Here is a 17,868-nt window from a genome sequence, read left to right on the forward strand (position 1 = left end):
ATGGTCATGGGTCATTGTTGTGGTCGTTGTCATGGTCATTGTTGTGGTCATTGCCATGGTCATGGTCATGGTCATGGTCATCATCATCATGGTCATGGTCATGGTCATGTTCATAATCTTCATGGTCATGGTCATGGTCATCATCGTCATCGTCATGGTTGTGATCGTTGTCATCTTCATCATGGTCATTGTCATGGTCACGGTCATCTTCATCATCATCATGGTCATTGTCATGGTCATTGTCATCATCATCGTCATGGTCATGGTTGTGATCGTTGTCATCTTCATCTTCATCATGGTCATCGTCATGGTTGTGATCGTTATCATCTTCATCATCATCATGGTCATGGTCATCATCATCGTCATCGTCATGGTTGTGATCGTTGTCATCCTCATCATGGTCATGGTCATGGTCATGGTCATCTTCATCATGGTCATGGTCATGGTCATCTTCATCATCATCGTCGTCGTCACGGATGTTGTCATTGTCACGGTCATCGTTGTCATTGTCATTGTCACGGTTGTAGTCATGCTCATCTTCATCATCGTCATCTTCATCATGGCTGTCGTGGTCTTCATCTTCGTCATCGTCATCGTCGGGGGGGAGGGGGACATGGGGGGGGGGGGGGACACCTGGGGGTGGCCCTGGGAACAATGGGGGGGTGGGGACACTTGGGGACACCTGGGACAGTGGGGGGGGGTGGCATTGGGACCTTGGGGGGGTGGGGACACCTGGGGGTGGCCCTGGGAACAATGGGGGGGTGGGGACACTTGGGGACACCTGGGGACCCTTGGGACATTGGGGACAGTGGGGGGGTGGCCCTGGGGACACCTGGGGACAGTGGGGGGGTAGCCCTGGGGACAATGAGGGGGTGGGGACACTTGGGGACACCTGGGACAGTGGGGGGGGGTGGCATTGGGACCTTGGGGTGGTGGGGACACCTGGGGGTGGCCCTGGGGACAAAGGGGGGGAGGGGACACTTGGGGACACCTGGGGACCCTTGGGGACATTGGGGACACCTGGGGGGTGGCACTGGGGACACCCGGGGACACTTGGGGGTGGCCCTGGGGACAATGGGGGTGTGGGGACACTTGGGGGTGGCCCTGGGGACAATGGGGACAATGGGAGAGGACACTTGAGGGTGGCATTGGGGACAATGGGGGGGTGGGGACACTTGGGGACAATGGGGGGGTGGGGACACCTGGGGACACCTGAGGACAGTGGGGGGTGGCACTGGGGACAATGGGGGGGTGGGGACACTTGGGGACTCTTGGGGGTGGCATTGGGGACCTTGGGGGGGGGTGGGGACACTTTGGGGACACTTTGGGGACAGTGGGCGGTGCCGGGAGTGGCATTTGGGGGTGGGGTTTGTGGAATGGGGCGAGATCCAGGGATTTGGGGAATTGGGAATTTGGGAATTTGGGGAATTGGGAATTTGGGAATTGGGAAATTGGGGAATTGGGAAATTGGGGAATTGGGGATTTGGGGATTTGGGGATTTGGGGAATTTGGGGATTTGGGGAATTTGGGGAATTTGGGAATTTGGGGATTTGGGGATTTGGGAAATTGGGAATTTGGGAATTGGGAATTTGGGGATTTGGGGAATTTGGGGAATTGGGGATTTGGGAAATTGGGAATTTGGGAATTTGGTTATTTGGGAAATTGGGAATTTGGGGAATTCAAGGATTTGGGGATTTGGGAAAATTGGGGAAATTGGGGATTTGGGGATTCAGGGATTGGGATGAAATTCAGGAGTTCAGGGATCCGGGAATTCAGGAATTTGGGAATTCAGGGATTTGGGAATTCAGGGATTCAGGAATTTGGGGATTCAGGATTTCAGGGATTTGGGGATTCTGGGATTCAGGGATTCAGGGAATTTGGGGATTCAAGGATTTAGGAATTCAGGAATTCAGAAATTGAGGAATTCAGAGATTCGGGGAATTTGGGGATTCAGGGATTTGGGGATTCAAGGATTCAGGAATTTGGGAATTAGGGAATTTTGGGATTTAGGAATTCAGGGATTTGGGAATTCAGGAATTTGGGCATTCAGGGATTTAGGAATTCAGGGATTCAGGGAATTTGGGGATTCGGGGATTTAGGGATTCAAGGATTCAGGAATTTGGGAATTAGGGAATTTTGGGATTTAGGAATTCAGGGATTTGGGAATTCAGGAATTCAGAAATTGAGGAATTCAGAGATTCGGGGAATTTGGGGATTCAGGGATTTGGGGATTCAAGGATTCAGGAATTTGGGAATTAGGGAATTTTGGGATTTAGGAATTCAGGGATTTGGGAATTCTGGGATTCGGGGATTCGGGGAATTTGGGGATTCAAGGATTCAGGAATTTGGGAATTCGGGGATTTGGGGATTCAGGAATTCGGGGATTTGGGTGGGATGGAATCCAGGGATTGGGGAATCCGGGAATTCCGGGAGGGCTGGGATTTCGGGATGGAGATGAAAACCCCGGGATTTTGTGGATTCGGGAATCCGGGAATTGGGACAAATCCCCCCCAAAAAATTCCAGGAAATCGAAGACCCACCCCCCGAAATTCCCCCGCCAAAAAAACCCGCCGCTCCCATCCCAAAAAAACCCCGAAAATTCCCCAAATTCCCACCAGGGGCCCCTCCCCCCCGCCCCTCCCCCTTCTCCCGCCCCTCCCCGCGGCCGCAGGGGGGGAGGGGCGGGGGCTCCTCCTCCTCCTCCTCCTCTTCCTCCTCTTCCTCCTCCTCCTCTTTTTTTTTTTCCTCCTTTTTTTCCCCCCTTTTCCTGCTTTTTTCCTGCTTTTTTTTCCTCCCTCCCGCTCCTCCTCCCGGGATCGCTCCCGGCCATGGAAGGCTCGGGACCCCCGGGGGGGGCGCGGGGGTCGCCGCCCCCCTGAAGGCACGGCGGGAAAGGTGAGTGAAAAACGGGGGAAAAACGGGAAAAAACGGGAAAAAACCGGGAAAAACCGTGATAAACCGGCGGAAAATCGGGATAAACCGGCGGAAAAACGGGATAAACCGGGTTAAAATCGGGATGAAACGGGATAAACCAGCGAAAAACCGGGATAAATTCGGGATAAAATGGGATAAAATGGGGATAAATCACGGTAAAATCGGGATAAAATCGGGATAAATCGGGATAAAACGCATCCCCCCCCCACCCCGCTTTTCCAGCGGCGACCCCTCCCAAATTTTCCAGCTTTTTAACCCTTCCCTGGACAAACCGAGGGCGCCTCCGGACCTTGGGGGGGTTTTTAGGGGTTTTTAGGGAATTTTGGGGATTTTTGGGGTTTTTTTTCCAGGGTGGTTCCCAGCCCTCGCAGCCTCCCATAAATCCGCCGTGTCATCCAGGTGGGGCCGTTCCAGGTGTGCCTTTCCAGGTGTTCCCGGCGCTTTTTTTCCCACCTCCCCTCCCCCCAATTCTTGGAATTTTCCCCCAATTTTTTTTCCCCCGGATTTTTTCCCAAATCCGCCTTAAAAACCATCCCCGGAGGGGTTTCTATTTCTTTTTTTCCCGCGGTTTTTCCCGTTTTTTTCCCATTTTTTCCCCCTTCTCCCGGCACCTGCAATTCCCGATTTTTTTTTTCCCGAGCAGGGCGCGTCCTTCCCGCGTTGCGGCGGCGCCGCGCTTGGAATTCTCATCCCTAAAACCCTTTAAAAAAACCCCTCAAATCCCCAAAAATTCCCATTTTTTTCCCCAAATCCCCACCCCCAAGGGACGAGGCACGGCGCTGGCCCTGAGGATTCCCACCGGGAATTTAAAATCGGGATAAAAAAATGCAGATTTTCCCTATAAAAAAATCAGATTTTTCACTCGAAACCAACCCAAAATTCCAATACTTTAATTTAATTTTTTTTTTTCCGGGAATTCTGCAGCCCCCGGGGAGGAATTTGGTGGTTAGAACCTGAAAAATTCGCTTTTTTTCCTAAGGAAAATCCTGTTTTTTTTAAGGAAAAATGGGATTTTGGGGGTGTTTTGACCTTTCAAATGAAACATTCCAGGGTTGCTCCATCTTTTTTATTCCTGGAAAATCGGGATTTTCCGGCACCTGGGTGAGATTCCCCCCTCACCCCCCTTCTCCTTATATAAGTCAGGCCGGAATTCCACAGTTTTTAAATCCAAGAATGATTTTCCAGGTGGAAAAATCCTTTTTTTAAAATTTTTTTTTTAATTTTTTTTTTATTTTTTGACTCCTGGATTCTCCGATTATAAAGGAATTTTTTTTTTTTTCCCCTCTGAGTTTTGGGCCACACCTGAATTTGGGAATGTTCACCTGAGGCTTGGAAAAATAGGGAAAAAAAAAAAAATCCCCAAAATGGGATTGAGGGATGGGGAAAAAAAAGGAATTTTACTGGTTGGAACTGGGAAAATCCCAAATTCCCAAAGTTTTGGAGCAAATCTCTTGGAATTTGAGGGGGGTTGGAGAATTATTTTCCCTCAGAAATGTTGGAATTTCGGGCCTTGGAACAACCCAAATCCCAATTTTCCCTCCAAAACCTCGGAATGTTGGGCCCGGCATTTCTCAAATCCCATTTTCCCTCCTAAAATCTTGGAATTTTGGGCCTTGTATCCTCCCAATTCCCAATTTTCCCTCCAAAACCTTGGAATTTCAGGCCTGGAACATCCAAATTCCCACTTTTCCCTCGGGAATTTTGGGGATTTTCACCTCGGCCTACCCCAATTCCCAATTTTCCCCCTAAAATTTTGGAATTTTGGGCCTGGCATTTCCCAAATCCCAATTTTCCCTCCTAAAAACTTGAAATTTTGTTCTCAGCACTTCCCTTTTCCCCACTTTTCCCTCAGGAATTTGGGGAATTTTCACCTCGGCCTACCCCAAATCCTCTTTTATTTCCCCTCAGAAATCTTGGAATTTTGGGCCTTGTATCCTCCCAATTCCCAATTTTCCCTCCAAAACCTTGGAATTTTGGGCCTGGAACATCCAAATTCCCACTTTTCCCTCAGGAATTTTGGGGAATTTTCACCTCGGCCTACCCCAAATCCCAATTTTCCCCCTAAAATCTTGGAATTTTTTACTCCTCATTTCCCTTTTCCCCCCTTTTCCCCCAGGAATTTTGGGAATTTCGGGCCTGGAACATCCAAATTCCCACTTTTCCCTCAGGAATTTGGGGAATTTTGGGCCTGGAACATCCAAATTCCCACTTTTCCCTCAGGAATTTGGGGAATTCCGGGCCTGGAACATCCAAATTCCCACTTTTCCCTCAGGAATTTTGGGAATTCCGGGCCCGGAACAGCCAAATTCCCACTTTTCCCTCAGGAATTTTGGGGAATTTTCACCTCGGCCTACCCCGATTCCCAATTTTCCCTCCTAAAACCTTGGAATTTTGTGCTCATCACTTCCCTCTTTCCCACTTTTCCCTCAGGAATTTTGGCCTGGAACATCCAAATTCCCACTTTTCCCTCAGGAATTTGGGAATTTTTGGCCTTTTACCCCCCAATTCCCATTTTTCCCTCCTAAAATCTTGAAATTTTGTGCTCCTCATTTTCCTTTTCCCCACTTTTCCCTCAGGAATTTTGGGAATTCCGGGCCTGGAACATCCAAATTCCCACTTTTCCCTCAGGAATTTTGGGAATTCCGGGCCTGGAACATCCAAATTCCCACTTTTCCCTCAGGAATTTGGGAATTTTTGGCCTTTTACCCTCCCAATTCCCATTTTTCCCTCCTAAAACCTTGGAATTTTGTGCTCAGCACTTCCCTTTCCCCACTTTTCCCTCAGGAATTTTGGGAATTTTGGGCCTGGAACATCCAAATTCCCACTTTTCCCTCAGGAATTTTGGGAATTCCAGGCCTGGAACATCCAAATTCCCACTTTTCCCTCAGGAATTTGGGGAATTTTGGGCCTGGAACATCCAAATTCCCACTTTTCCCTCAGGAATTTGGGGAATTTTGGGCCTGGAACATCCAAATTCCCACTTTTCCCTCAGGAATTTTGGGAATTTTCACCTCAGCCTCCCCCAAATTCTCTTTTTTTCAATAAAATCTGGGAATTTTGGGCCTTTTATCCCCCAATTCCCAATTTTTCCTCTCTAAAATCCTGGAATTCCTGCCCGGTTCCCACTTTTCCCCCTCCAATGGAATTCCAGGGAGGTTTTGGGATGAATTGAATTTTTTATTCTTTAGGGATTAATAGGATTATATTTAATTAGTTTTTATTAATTAATTCTTTAGCTTCGTTAGTAGGATTTATTTAATTATTGGTTTAATAAATGGGATTTATTTAATTATCGGTTTAATGTCTGGTATTCAACATAACAATAATAATAAAAATTTTCTATTATTTTAATTAAAAATGACTTTTATGCATCTTATTTTAATTCCTCTTATGAATTATTCAATTCATTTATTCATTAATTGATTTTTATTTCGAATTTTTTTTTTTGTTTAATTGATGTTTATTTTGAATTTATGTTTGATTCATTACAAATATTATTATTCTAATCCTTGATTTATTTCTCTTTTTAGGGGATTATCACTGCTATTATTTTTAATTTCTTTTTATTTTCCACTGATAATTCATTCTAATTTTAAAATAATAACTTTTTCCTTTAATATTATTTTCCATTTAAATTTGACCATTATCATTCTGCATTTATTCTCATTAATTTCTTACAAATTACTTTTTAAATTATTATTTTAATTCATTATTCTGTGTCTCTTAAATTAATTCTTTTATTTCTATTATTCACTTCTTATTTTAAGTTTCAATATTTTAATTTTTATTATTTTAATCTTAATGATTTTCATTGAAGTTTCAATATTTTTGTTCCAATATTTGATTTGACTTTTTAATCTTTTCCATATCCTGTTTTTATTATTTGTATTGGAATGGTTTGAATTATTTAAATTCCCATCATTATTTTAATTTCATTATTTCTCTATTAACATTTCTTTTATTCTTTTTCATTTCCTTTCAATTCCTTCCACTTCTGAATTGACCTTAATTATGAATTATTAATTATTTTAATGACTTCTTTTCATTCCATTCTTTGGAATTCTTTGAATTTAAATTTTTGATTCCGTTTATTAATGTTTAATATTTTGATATATCCTTATTTTTAATTAAAAAAATTCAAATTTTATTTAAATGTATTCAGATTTTATTCTAATTTCCCCCACCCCAATCCATGGGGAAAATCCTTTGGAAAATCATCCCAAAACCCCCAAAAATGTGGAAAAATCCCAAAAATTCCCCAAAAAAAGCTGGAAAATTCCCCTCAAAATCCCAAAATCCCAATAAAACCTCACCCAATCCATGGGAAAATAATTCCAAAAAAACCCTGAAATAATAAACCCCATTTTCCCCTAAATTAATCCAAATTTCCCTGAATTTCTCCCATTTTTCCCTAAATTAATCCAAATTTTCCTGAATTTCTCCCATTTTTCCCTAAATTAATCCAAATTTTCCCGAATTTCTCCCATTTTTCCCTAAATTAACCCAAATTTTCCTGAATTTCTCCCATTTCCCCCCAAATTAATCCACATTTTTCCCATTTTCCCCTCCCAAATTTGGGATTTTCCGCCCAACTGGGAATTTTTTCAACCTCTTGGAATGAAAACCTGACCCTAAACTCGGTTTTATCCCAAATTCCATCAGAATTTCTCCCAATTTTCCCCAAATTCCACCCCATTTCCATGGATTTCATCCCATTTTCCCCAAATTCCACCCCATTTCCATGGATTTAATCCCATTTTCCCCAAATTCCACCCCATTTCCATGGATTTAATCCCATTTTTTCCATAATTCCACCCCATTTCCACGGATTTCATCCCATTTTTTCCAAATTCCACCCCATTTCCACGGATTTAATCCCATTTTTTCCATAATTCCACCCCATTTCCATGGATTTCATCCCATTTTTTCCATGATTCCACCCCATTTCCATGGATTTAATCCCATTTTCCCCAAATTCCACCCCATTTCCATGCATTTAATCCCATTTTTTCCATAATTCTGCCCCATTTCCACGGATTTCATCCCATTTTTTCCATAATTCCACCCCATTTCCATGGATTTCATCCCATTTTTTCCATAATTCCACCCCATTTCCACGGATTTCATCCCATTTTTTCCATAATTCCACCCCATTTCCATGGATTTAATCCCATTTTTTCCATAATTCCACCCCATTTCCATGGATTTAATCCCATTTTTTCCATAATTCCACCCCATTTCCATGGATTTCATCCCATTTTTTCCAAATTCCACCCCATTTCCATGGATTTAATCCCATTTTTTCTGTAATTCCACCCCATTTCCATGGATTTCATCCCATTTTTTCCATAATTCTGCCACATTTCCATGGATTTCATCCCATTTTTTCCATAATTCCACCCCATTTCCATGGATTTCATCCCATTTTTTCCATAATTCCACCCCATTTCCATGGATTTCATCCCATTTTTCCATAATTCCGCCCCATTTCCATGGATTTCATCCCATTTTTTCCATAATTCCACCCCATTTCCATGGATTTCATCCCATTTTTTCCATAATTCCACCCCATTTCCATGGATTTAATCCCATTTTTTCCATAATTCCACCCCATTTCCATGGATTTAATCCCATTTTTTCCATAATTCCTCCCCATTTCCATGGATTTCATCCCATTTTTTCCATAATTCCACCCCATTTCCACGGATTTAATCCCATTTTTTCCATAATTCCGCCCCATTTCCACGGATTTAATCCCATTTTTTCCATAATTCCACCCCATTTCCACGGATTTAATCCCATTTTTTCCATAATTCCACCCCATTTCCATGGATTTCATCCCATTTTTTCCATAATTCCACCCCATTTCCATGGATTTAATCCCATTTTTTCCATAATTCCACCCCATTTCCATGGATTTCATCCCATTTTTTCCATAATTCCACCCCATTTCCATGGATTTAATCCCATTTTTTCCATAATTCCGCCCCATTTCCATGGATTTCATCCCATTTTCCATAATTCCACCCCATTTCCATGGATTTTTCCCATTTTTCCTTCTCAGCTTTGGGATTTCCCTCTCCACTGAATCTCCTCAACACTTTCAGTTGGAATCTTGACCCTAAACTCTGTTTTAACCCCAAAATTCACCCAATTTTCACCCAATTCACCCAATTTTCTCCCTATTTCTGCCATATTTTCACCAAATTTTCCCTTTTTTCCTTCTCAGCTTTGGGATTTCCCTCTCCACTGATTTTCCTCAACACTTTCAGTTGGAATCTTGACCCTAAACTCGGTTTTAACCCCAAAATTCAACCCCATCCACCGAATTTTCCTGAATTTCTGCCATATTTTCACCAAATTTTCCCGTTTTTCCTTCTCAGCTTTGGGATTTCCCTCTCCACTGATTTTCCTCAACATTTTCAGTTGGAATCTTGACCCTAAACTTGGTTTTAACCCCAAAATTCAACCCCATCCACCGAATTTTCCTGAATTTCTGCCATATTTTCACCAAATTTTCCCGTTTTTCCTTCTCAGCTTTGGGATTTCCCTCTCCACTGAATCTCCTCAACAGTTTGAGTTGGAATCTTGACCCCAAACTTGGTTTTAACCCCAAAACTCACCCAATTCACCCAAATTCCAACCCCATTCACCCACTTTCCAACCCCATTCACGCAATCTCTCCTTTCCCCCTCCCAGATTCCCGTTTTCCCCGACGATGGAAAAGCTCCTGCTCCCTCTCCTCCTCCTCCTCCTCCTCTTCTTCTTCTTCTTCTTCTCCGCCGCCGCGGCCGCCTCGGGCTCTCCGCCCTGCCCCAAGCGCTGCTCGTGCCAGAACCTGTCGCCCTCCTTCACCATCCTGTGCACCAAGACCGGGCTGCTCTTCGTGCCGCCCGGCATCGACCGGCGCACGGCCGAGCTGCGCCTGATGGACAACTTCATCACCGTGCTGCGCCGGCGCGACTTCGCCAACATGACGCAGCTGATCCACCTGACGCTGTCGCGCAACACCATCAGCCAGATCATGCCTTACGCCTTCTCCGACCTCAGGGGGCTGCACGCCCTCCACCTGGACAGCAACCGCCTGACGGCCATCCACGAGGATCACTTCAAGGGTTTGGTCAACCTGAGGCACCTGATTCTGAGCAACAACCAGCTGAGCTTCATCTCGCCCAAGTCTTTGGATGATTTCTTGGAGACCATCGAGGATTTGGATTTGTCCTACAATAATTTGGTGGATGTTCCGTGGGGCACCGTGGCCAAGCTGTCCAACGTCAACACGGTGAGTTTGGATCACAACCTCATCGAGTTCGTGCCCGAGGGGATTTTTTCCAACCTCCACAAGCTGGCCAGGTTGGACATGACCTCCAACAAGCTCAAGAAGATCCCTCCGGACCCGCTGTTCTCGCGCATCCCCGTCTACGCCAAGTCCAAAGGTTCTCCCCTGACCTCGCTGGTGCTGAGTTTCGGCGGGAACCCCCTCCACTGCAACTGCGAGCTGGTGTGGCTGCGGCGGCTGACGCGCGAGGACGACCTGGAGACGTGCGCCTCGCCGCCCGAGCTGATGGGCAAATACTTCTGGAGCATCCGCGAGGAGGAGTTCGTCTGCGAGCCGCCCATGATCACCCACCGCACGCCCAAGCTGGTGACGGCCGCCGGCCGCGGCGCCTCGCTCAAGTGCAAAGCCGTGGGCGACCCCGAGCCCTACGTGCGCTGGATCGCGCCCGACGGCAAGCTGGTGGCCAACACCAGCAGGACGGTTTCCTACCGCAACGGCACCTTGGATATTTTGGAGGCGTCCTCGGGCGACCAAGGGACCTTCACCTGCATCGCCTCCAACGCCGCCGGCGAGTCGACGGCGCCCGTGGAGTTCCGCGTGGTGCCCGAGGGCAACGGCAGCGAGTGCGAGGATGAGGAGGGGAGGAAGGCGGCCACGGCGAGGCCGGAGCCCTCGGATATCCTGATCTCGGCCAAGTCCAGCTCGGCCAACGAGTCGCGGGGGGACGGGGGCGGGGTGGTGGTGGCCGAGGTGACGGCGACGTCGGCGCTGGTGCGGTGGCCGCCGCAGGAGGGGCTGGAGGGGCTGCGGATGTACCAGCTGCAGTACAACAGCTCGGGCGACGAGATCCTGGTCTATCGGTGACTGCGGGGGAGAGACGCGGGGCGGGCACGGGGCGTGGGGGAGGGGAAATGGGGGAGGGGGAATGGGGGGTGGGGGGGGAGATGGGGAAAATAGGTGGGAAATGAGAAATGGGTGGGAAATGAAAAATGGGTGGGAAATGGGGAAAAATTGGGGGGAAATGGGTGAGAAATGGGGAAAATGGGTGGGAAATGGGGAAAAACAGGTAGGAAATGAAAAATGGATGGGAAATGGGGAAAAACTGGGGGGAAATGGGGAAAAATGGGTGGGAAATGAGGAGGAATGAGGAAAAATTGGTGGGAAATGGGGAAAAACAGGTAGGAAATGAAAAATGGGTGGGAAATGGGGAAAAACAGGTAGGAAATGAAAAATGGGTGGGAAATGGGGAAAAATTGGTGGGAAATGGGTGAGAAATGGGGAAAAATGGGTGGGAAATGGGGAAAAATGGGTGGGAAATGAAGAGGAATGAAAAAAAATTGGTGGGAAATGGGGAAAAAAAGTAGGAAATGAAAAATGGGTTGGAAAGGGGGAAAAATTGGGGGGAAATGGGGAAAAATGGGGAAAATAGGTAGGAAATGAAAAATGGGTGGGAAATGGGGAAAAACAGGTAGGAAATGAGAAATGGGTGGGAAATGGGGAAAAATTGGGGGGAAATGGGTGAGAAATGGGGAAAAATGGGTGGGAAATGGGGAAAAATTGGTGGGAAATGAAAAATGGGTGGGAAAAGGGGAAAAATGGGTAGGAAATGGGGAGAAATTGGTGGGAAATGGGGAGAAAGGGAAGGGAAAAGGGGAAAAATTGGTGGGAAATGGGGAAAAATGGGTGGGAAATGTGGAAAATAGATGGGAAATGGGAAAAGACAGGTAGGAAATGAAAAATGGGTGGAAAATGGGGAAAAATTTGTGGGAAAATAGGGAGAAAGGGGTCGAAATTGGGGGAAAAAGGGATGGAAGAGGTGATGGAGAACTGGGAGATGGGGATGAGGAAGGGGATGGAATATAGGGAGAGAAGGGTCAAAAAAATAGGAAAAATGGCTGGAAAATGAGGAAAAAAATAGGAAAAATGAGGAAAAAATAGGATGGAAAGGGATCTAAAAACCTGGGAGATAGGGATGAGGAAGGGGATGGAAAATAGGGAGAGAAGGGTCAAAAAAATGAGGAAAAATGGCTGAAAAATGAGGAAAAAAATGGAAAAAATGAGGAAAAAATAGGATGGCAAAGGATCTAAAAGAGTGGGAGATAGGGATGAGGAAGGGTCTAAATATAGAGAGAGAAGGGTCAAAAAGCATGGAAAAAAGGGTGAAAAACATGGGAAAAATGGGAAAAATTGGGTGAAAAACTTTGGAAAATGGGATGGAAAAGGATCTAAGGAAGTGGGAGATCGGGATGAGGAAGGGTCTAAAAATAGGGAGAGAAGGGTCAAAAAAATGAGGAAAAATGGCTGAAAAATGAGGAAAAAAAAGGGAAAAATGGGAAAAAATGGGGAATTGATTGGGAACTCCCTTTCCCATTTCCCGTTCCAGGATGATCCCGGCGCCCAGCGCGTCGTTCTCGCTGTCGGACCTGGCGCCGGGCCGGCACTACGAGCTGTGCGTGCTGGCCGTGTTCTCGGACGCGCGGAGCTCGCTGCCGGCCACGCGGCCGCTGGGCTGGGAACGGGAAACATGGGGAAAAGTGGAGGGAAAGTAGGGGAATTGGCGGGAAAGTAGGGGAAATTGGCGGGAAAGTAGGGGAATTGGCGGGAAAGTAGGGGAATTGGCGGGAAAGTAGGGGAATTGGCGGGAAAGTAGGGGAAATTGGCGGGAAAGTAGGGGAATTGGCGGGAAAATAGGGGAATTGGCGGGAAAATAGGGGAAATTGGCGGGAAAATAGGGGAATTGGCGGGAAAGTAGGGGAAATTGGCGGGAAAATAGGGAAATTGGTGGGAAAATAGGGAAAAAGGGGTCAAAATTGGGGGAAAAAGGGATGGAAGAGGTGATGGAGAACTGGGAGATGGGGATGAGGAAGGGGATGGAAATAGGGAGAGAAGGGTCAAAAAAATAGGAAAAATGGCTGGAAAATGAGGAAAAAATAGGATGGAAAAGGATCTAAAAACCTGGGAGATAGGGATGAGGAAGGGGATGGAAAATAGAGAGAGAAGGGTCAAAAAGCATGGAAAAAAGGGTGAAAAACATGGGAAAAATGGGAAAAATAGGGTGAAAAACATGGGAAAATGGGATGGAAAGGGATCTAAGGAAGTGGGAGATCGGGATGAGGAAGGGTCTAAAAATAGGGAGAGAAGGGTCAAAAAAAGGTGGAAAAATGGCTGAAAAATGTGGAAAAAAATGGAAAAAATGAGGAAAAAATCCCCAAAAAAAAGGGAAAAAATGGGTAAAAATGGGGAACTGATTGGGAACTCCCTTTCCCATTTCCCGTTCCAGGATGATCCCGGCGCCCAGCGCGTCGTTCTCGCTGTCGGACCTGGCGCCGGGCCGGCACTACGAGCTGTGCGTGCTGGCCGTGTTCTCGGACGCGCGGAGCTCGCTGCCGGCCACGCGGCCGCTGGGCTGCTCGCGCTTCTCGACGCGGGCGCAGGCGCGGCCGTGCCGCTCGCTGCAGGCGCAGTTCCTGGGCGGCACCATGATCATCGTCATCGGCGGCATCATCGTGGCCTCGGTGCTGGTGTTCATCTTCATCCTCCTGATGAAGTACAAGATCCACAACAACCGGCCCAAGGCCAAGGGCAAGGCCCACGTCTGCTCGCAGACCAACGGCGGCTCCGTGGGCAGGTCCTGCTCCAAGCTGGAGCAGCTGGAATGTTCCGGAACGGCCGCCAAGGGCAGGGCCGGGGACTGGGAGGGGGGAGAAAGGGGAAGGGGCCGAGGTGGGGTCCTGATGGGGGAGGTGGGGTTGGGTACGGAGGGGAGGGGGCGGCTCTGGAGGTCCCGAGTTGGTCCTGGAGGGTCAGAATCGATCCTGGAGGTTCAGAATCGATCCTGGAGGTTCAGAAGATCTTCAGGAGGTTCAGAATCGATCCTGGAGGTTCAGAATCGATCCTGGAGGGTCAGAATCGATCCTGGAGGTTCAGAATCGATCCTGGAGGTTCAGAATTGATCCTGGAGGGTCAGAATTGATCCTGGAGGTCCGGAATCGATCCAGGAGGTTCAGAATTGATCCAGGAGGTTCAGAAGATCTTCAGGAGGTCCAGAATTGATCCTGGAGGTTCAGAATCAATCCTGGAGGCCCAGAACATCTTCAGGAGGTTCAGAATCGATCCAGGAGGGTCAGAATCGATCCTGGAGGGTCAGAATTGATCCTGGAGGTTCAGAATCGATCCTGGAGGTTCAGAAGATCTTCAGGAGGTTCAGAATTGATCCTGGAGGTTCAGAATCGATCCAGGAGGTTCAGAATCGATCCTGGAGGCCCAGAACATATTCAGGAGGTTCAGAGTTGATCCAGGTGGTTCAGAATTGATCCAGGAGGGTCAGAATCGATCCTGGAGGTTCAGAGTTGATCCAGGTGGTTCAGAACATCTTCAGGAGGCCCAGAACATCTTCAGGAGATCCAGAATCGATCCTGGAGGTTCAGAATTGATCCTGGAGGTCTAGAACATCTTCAGGAGGTTCAGAATTGATCCTGGAGGTTCAGAATCGATCCTGGAGGTCCATAACATCTTCAGGAGATCCAGAATCGATCCTGGAGGGTCAGAATTGATCCTGGAGGTTCAGAATTGATCCTGGAGGTCCAGAAGATCTTCAGGAGGCCCAGAACATCTTCAGGAGGTCCGGAATCGATCCTGGAGGTTCAGAATTGATCCAGGAGGTTCAGAACATCTTCAGGAGGTCCAGAATTGATCCAGGTGGTTCAGAACATCTTCAGGAGGCCCAGAACATCTTCAGGAGGTCCGGAATCAATCCTGGAGGTCCAGAACCTCTCCAGGACTTCCACAGTTGATCCAGGAGGTCCAGAGTTGATCCTGGAGGCCCAGAACATCTTCAGGAGATCCAGAATCGATCCTGGAGGTTCAGAATTGATCCTGGAGGTCCAGAACATCTTCAGGAGATCCAGAATTGATCCTGGAGGACCAGAACCTCTCCAGGAGGTCCAGAATCGACTCAGGAGATTCAGAACATCTTCAGAAGGTCCAGAACATCTTCATGAGATCCAGAATCGATCCTGGAGGTCCAGAACATCTTCAGGAGGTTCAGAATTGGTCCTGGAGGCCCAGAACATCTCCAGGAGATCCAGAATCTATCCTGGAGGTCCAGAACCTCTCCAGGAGATCCAGAATTGGTCCTGGAGGTCCAGAACATCTCCAGAACCTCTCCAGGAGGTCCAGAATCTACTCAGGAGATCCAGAACATCTTCATGAGATCCAGAACCTCTCCAGGAGATCCAGAATCGATCCTGGAGGTCCAGAACCGGTCCAGGAGGTCCAAAACTGATCCAGAACGATCCAGGAGATCCAGAATGGCTCCAAGGACACCTCTGTGGTCACTCCAACCCCTCCAGAACCTCTGACACCGCTCCATGGACACCTCTGGATCCATCCCAACCCCTCCAGAACCTCCAGAACTGCCCCAAGGACCCCTCTGGAGTCATTCCAACCCCTCCAGAACCTCCAAGGACCCCTCTGGATCCACCCCAAGGCTTCCAGAACCTTTGGAACTCCTGCAGAACCATCCAGAACTTCTCCAGAACTGCCCCAAGGACCCTCCTGGAGTCATTCCAACTCCTCCAGGACCATCCAGAACTTCTCCAGGACCTCTGGAACTTCTCCAGGACCTCTGGAACTTCTCCAGAACTGCTCCAAGGACCCTTCTGGAGTCATTCCAACCCCTCCAGAACCTCCTGAACTCCTCCAGAACCTCCAAGGTCCCCTCTGGATCCTCTCCAGAACCTCCAGAACCACTGAAAGTCCTCCAGAACCTCTGGAGCTCCGCCAAAACTGCTCTGAGGACCTCTCTGGATCCCCTCCAGAACCTCCAGAGCTTCTCCAGAACCTCCAGAACTGCTCTAAGGACCCCTCTGGGGTCATTCCAACCCCTCCAGAACCTCCAAGGACCCCTCTGGATCCCCTCCAGAGCCATCCAGAACCTCTGGAACTTCTCCAGGACCTCTGGAACGTCTCCAGAACCTCTGGAACTCCTCCAGAACTCCTCCAGGACCTCCAGAACTCCTCCAGAACTTCTCCAGAACCTCTGGAGCTCCTCTGGAACTCCTCCAGAACATCTCCAGAACCTCAGGAACGTCTCCAGAACATCTGGAACTCCTCTAGAACTTCTCCAGGACCTCCAGCACTCCTCCAGAACCTCTGGAATGGCTCCAGAACCTCTGGAACTCCTCCAGAACTCCTCCAGGACCTCTGGAACTCCTCCAGAAATTCTCCAGGACCTCTGGAACTTCTCCAGAACCTCCAGAACTCCTCCAAAACTTCTCCAGAACCTCTGGAACTCCTCCGAAACTCCTCCAGAACTTCTCCAGAACCTCCAGAACTTCTCCAGGATCTCCAGAATCTCTGGAACTCCCCTAGAAGCTCCAGAACTCCTCCAGGACCTCTAGAAGTTCTTCAGAACTTCTCCAGAACATCTGGAGCTCCTCCAGAACTCCTCCAGAACATCTGGAACTTCTCCAGAACCTCTGGAACTCCTCCAGAACCTCTCCAGAACTTCTCCAGGATGTCCAGAACACCTCCAGAACCTCTGGAACCTCCAAGGGCCCCTCTGGATCCCCTCCAGAACCTCTGGAACTTCTCCAGAACTTCTCCAGGACCTCTGGAACTCCTCCAGAACCTCTCCAGAACCTCTGGAACTCCTCCAAAACTTCTCCAGGACCTCCAGAACCTCTGGAACACCTCCAGAAGCTCTGGAACTCCTCCAGAACCTCTCCAGAACTCCTCCAGAACTTCTCCAGGATGTCCAGAACACCTCCAGAACCTCTGGAACCTCCAAGGACCCCTCTGGATCCCTTCCAGAACCTCTGGAACTCCTCCAGAATGGCTCCAGGACCTCCGGAACTCCTCTTGGGCGGCCCCTCAGGCCCCTCTGGACCCTCCCCCTCCCCTCCCCTCCCCCCCCCCTCCCCTCCCCCTCTATTTTTACGCTCAGAGATATTTTTTTAGGACTCCTCGTCCCCGGCGCCCGCGGGAATTCCCGCCCGGAATTTCGGATCCCCCCGGCCCCGGCTTCGCCCCGGGGCAATTTATTCGGGTTTCATTAATTTAATTTAATTTAATTTAATTTAATTTTATTTTATTTTATTTTATTTTATTTTATTTTATTTTATTTTATTTTATTTTATTCAATTTAATTTTTATTTGAATTTTATTTAATTTTATTTTTATTTTATTTAATTTTTTAAATTTTAATCTCATTTTTTCTAATTTTTTTAAATGTTATTTTTATTTTTTATTGGATTCTTTGATGTAATTATTTTTAAATTTAATTTCTTATTTTTATCTTTCATTTTAAAAATTTTTCAACTTTTATTTTATTTCTTTTACGTTATTTTATTTTTACCTTTATTTTACTTTTATTATTTTATTTTTCCTTATTTTATTTGTTTTATTTTAATTTCTTTTATTTTTTCTTCTATTTATTTTCTTATTTTATTTTCCTATTTTTTTTTTAATTTTTATTTTTATTTCCTTTATTATTTTCTTATTTTATTTTCATTTTTCATTTTTATTTTATTTTATTTTATTTTATTTTATTTTATTTTATTTTTATTTTATTTTATTTTTATTTCTTTTATTACTTTCTTATTTTATTTTCTTTTTTAATATTTATTTTATTTTATTTTATTTTTTTTATTTTT

General features: G+C 46.7%; 1 protein-coding gene across 2 annotated transcripts; it reads left to right on the forward strand.

The window, feature by feature from the left end:
- The first annotated feature begins 2,688 nt into the window (after positions 1 to 2,688).
- On the forward strand, positions 2,689 to 13,286 carry LOC132341194 (leucine-rich repeat and fibronectin type III domain-containing protein 1-like protein). Of its 2 annotated transcripts, XM_059872561.1 has the most exons (3): positions 2,689 to 2,895; positions 9,634 to 11,073; positions 12,597 to 13,286. In XM_059872561.1, the coding sequence occupies exons 2-3, from the start codon at positions 9,653 to 9,655 to the stop codon at positions 12,760 to 12,762; spliced, it is 1,587 nt and encodes a 528-aa protein (XP_059728544.1). In that variant the 5' UTR covers positions 2,689 to 2,895; positions 9,634 to 9,652; the 3' UTR covers positions 12,763 to 13,286. The 2 variants fall into 2 exon arrangements, with proteins under 2 accessions (XP_059728544.1, XP_059728545.1); XM_059872562.1 differs by lacking the exon at positions 12,597 to 13,286 and having other exon boundaries at positions 9,634 to 11,077.
- Positions 13,287 to 17,868: the final 4,582 nt, after the last annotated feature.

This window comes from Haemorhous mexicanus, chromosome 36, assembly GCF_027477595.1.
Source record: "Haemorhous mexicanus isolate bHaeMex1 chromosome 36, bHaeMex1.pri, whole genome shotgun sequence".
In the NCBI taxonomy this organism is placed as follows: Eukaryota; Metazoa; Chordata; class Aves; order Passeriformes; family Fringillidae; genus Haemorhous; species Haemorhous mexicanus.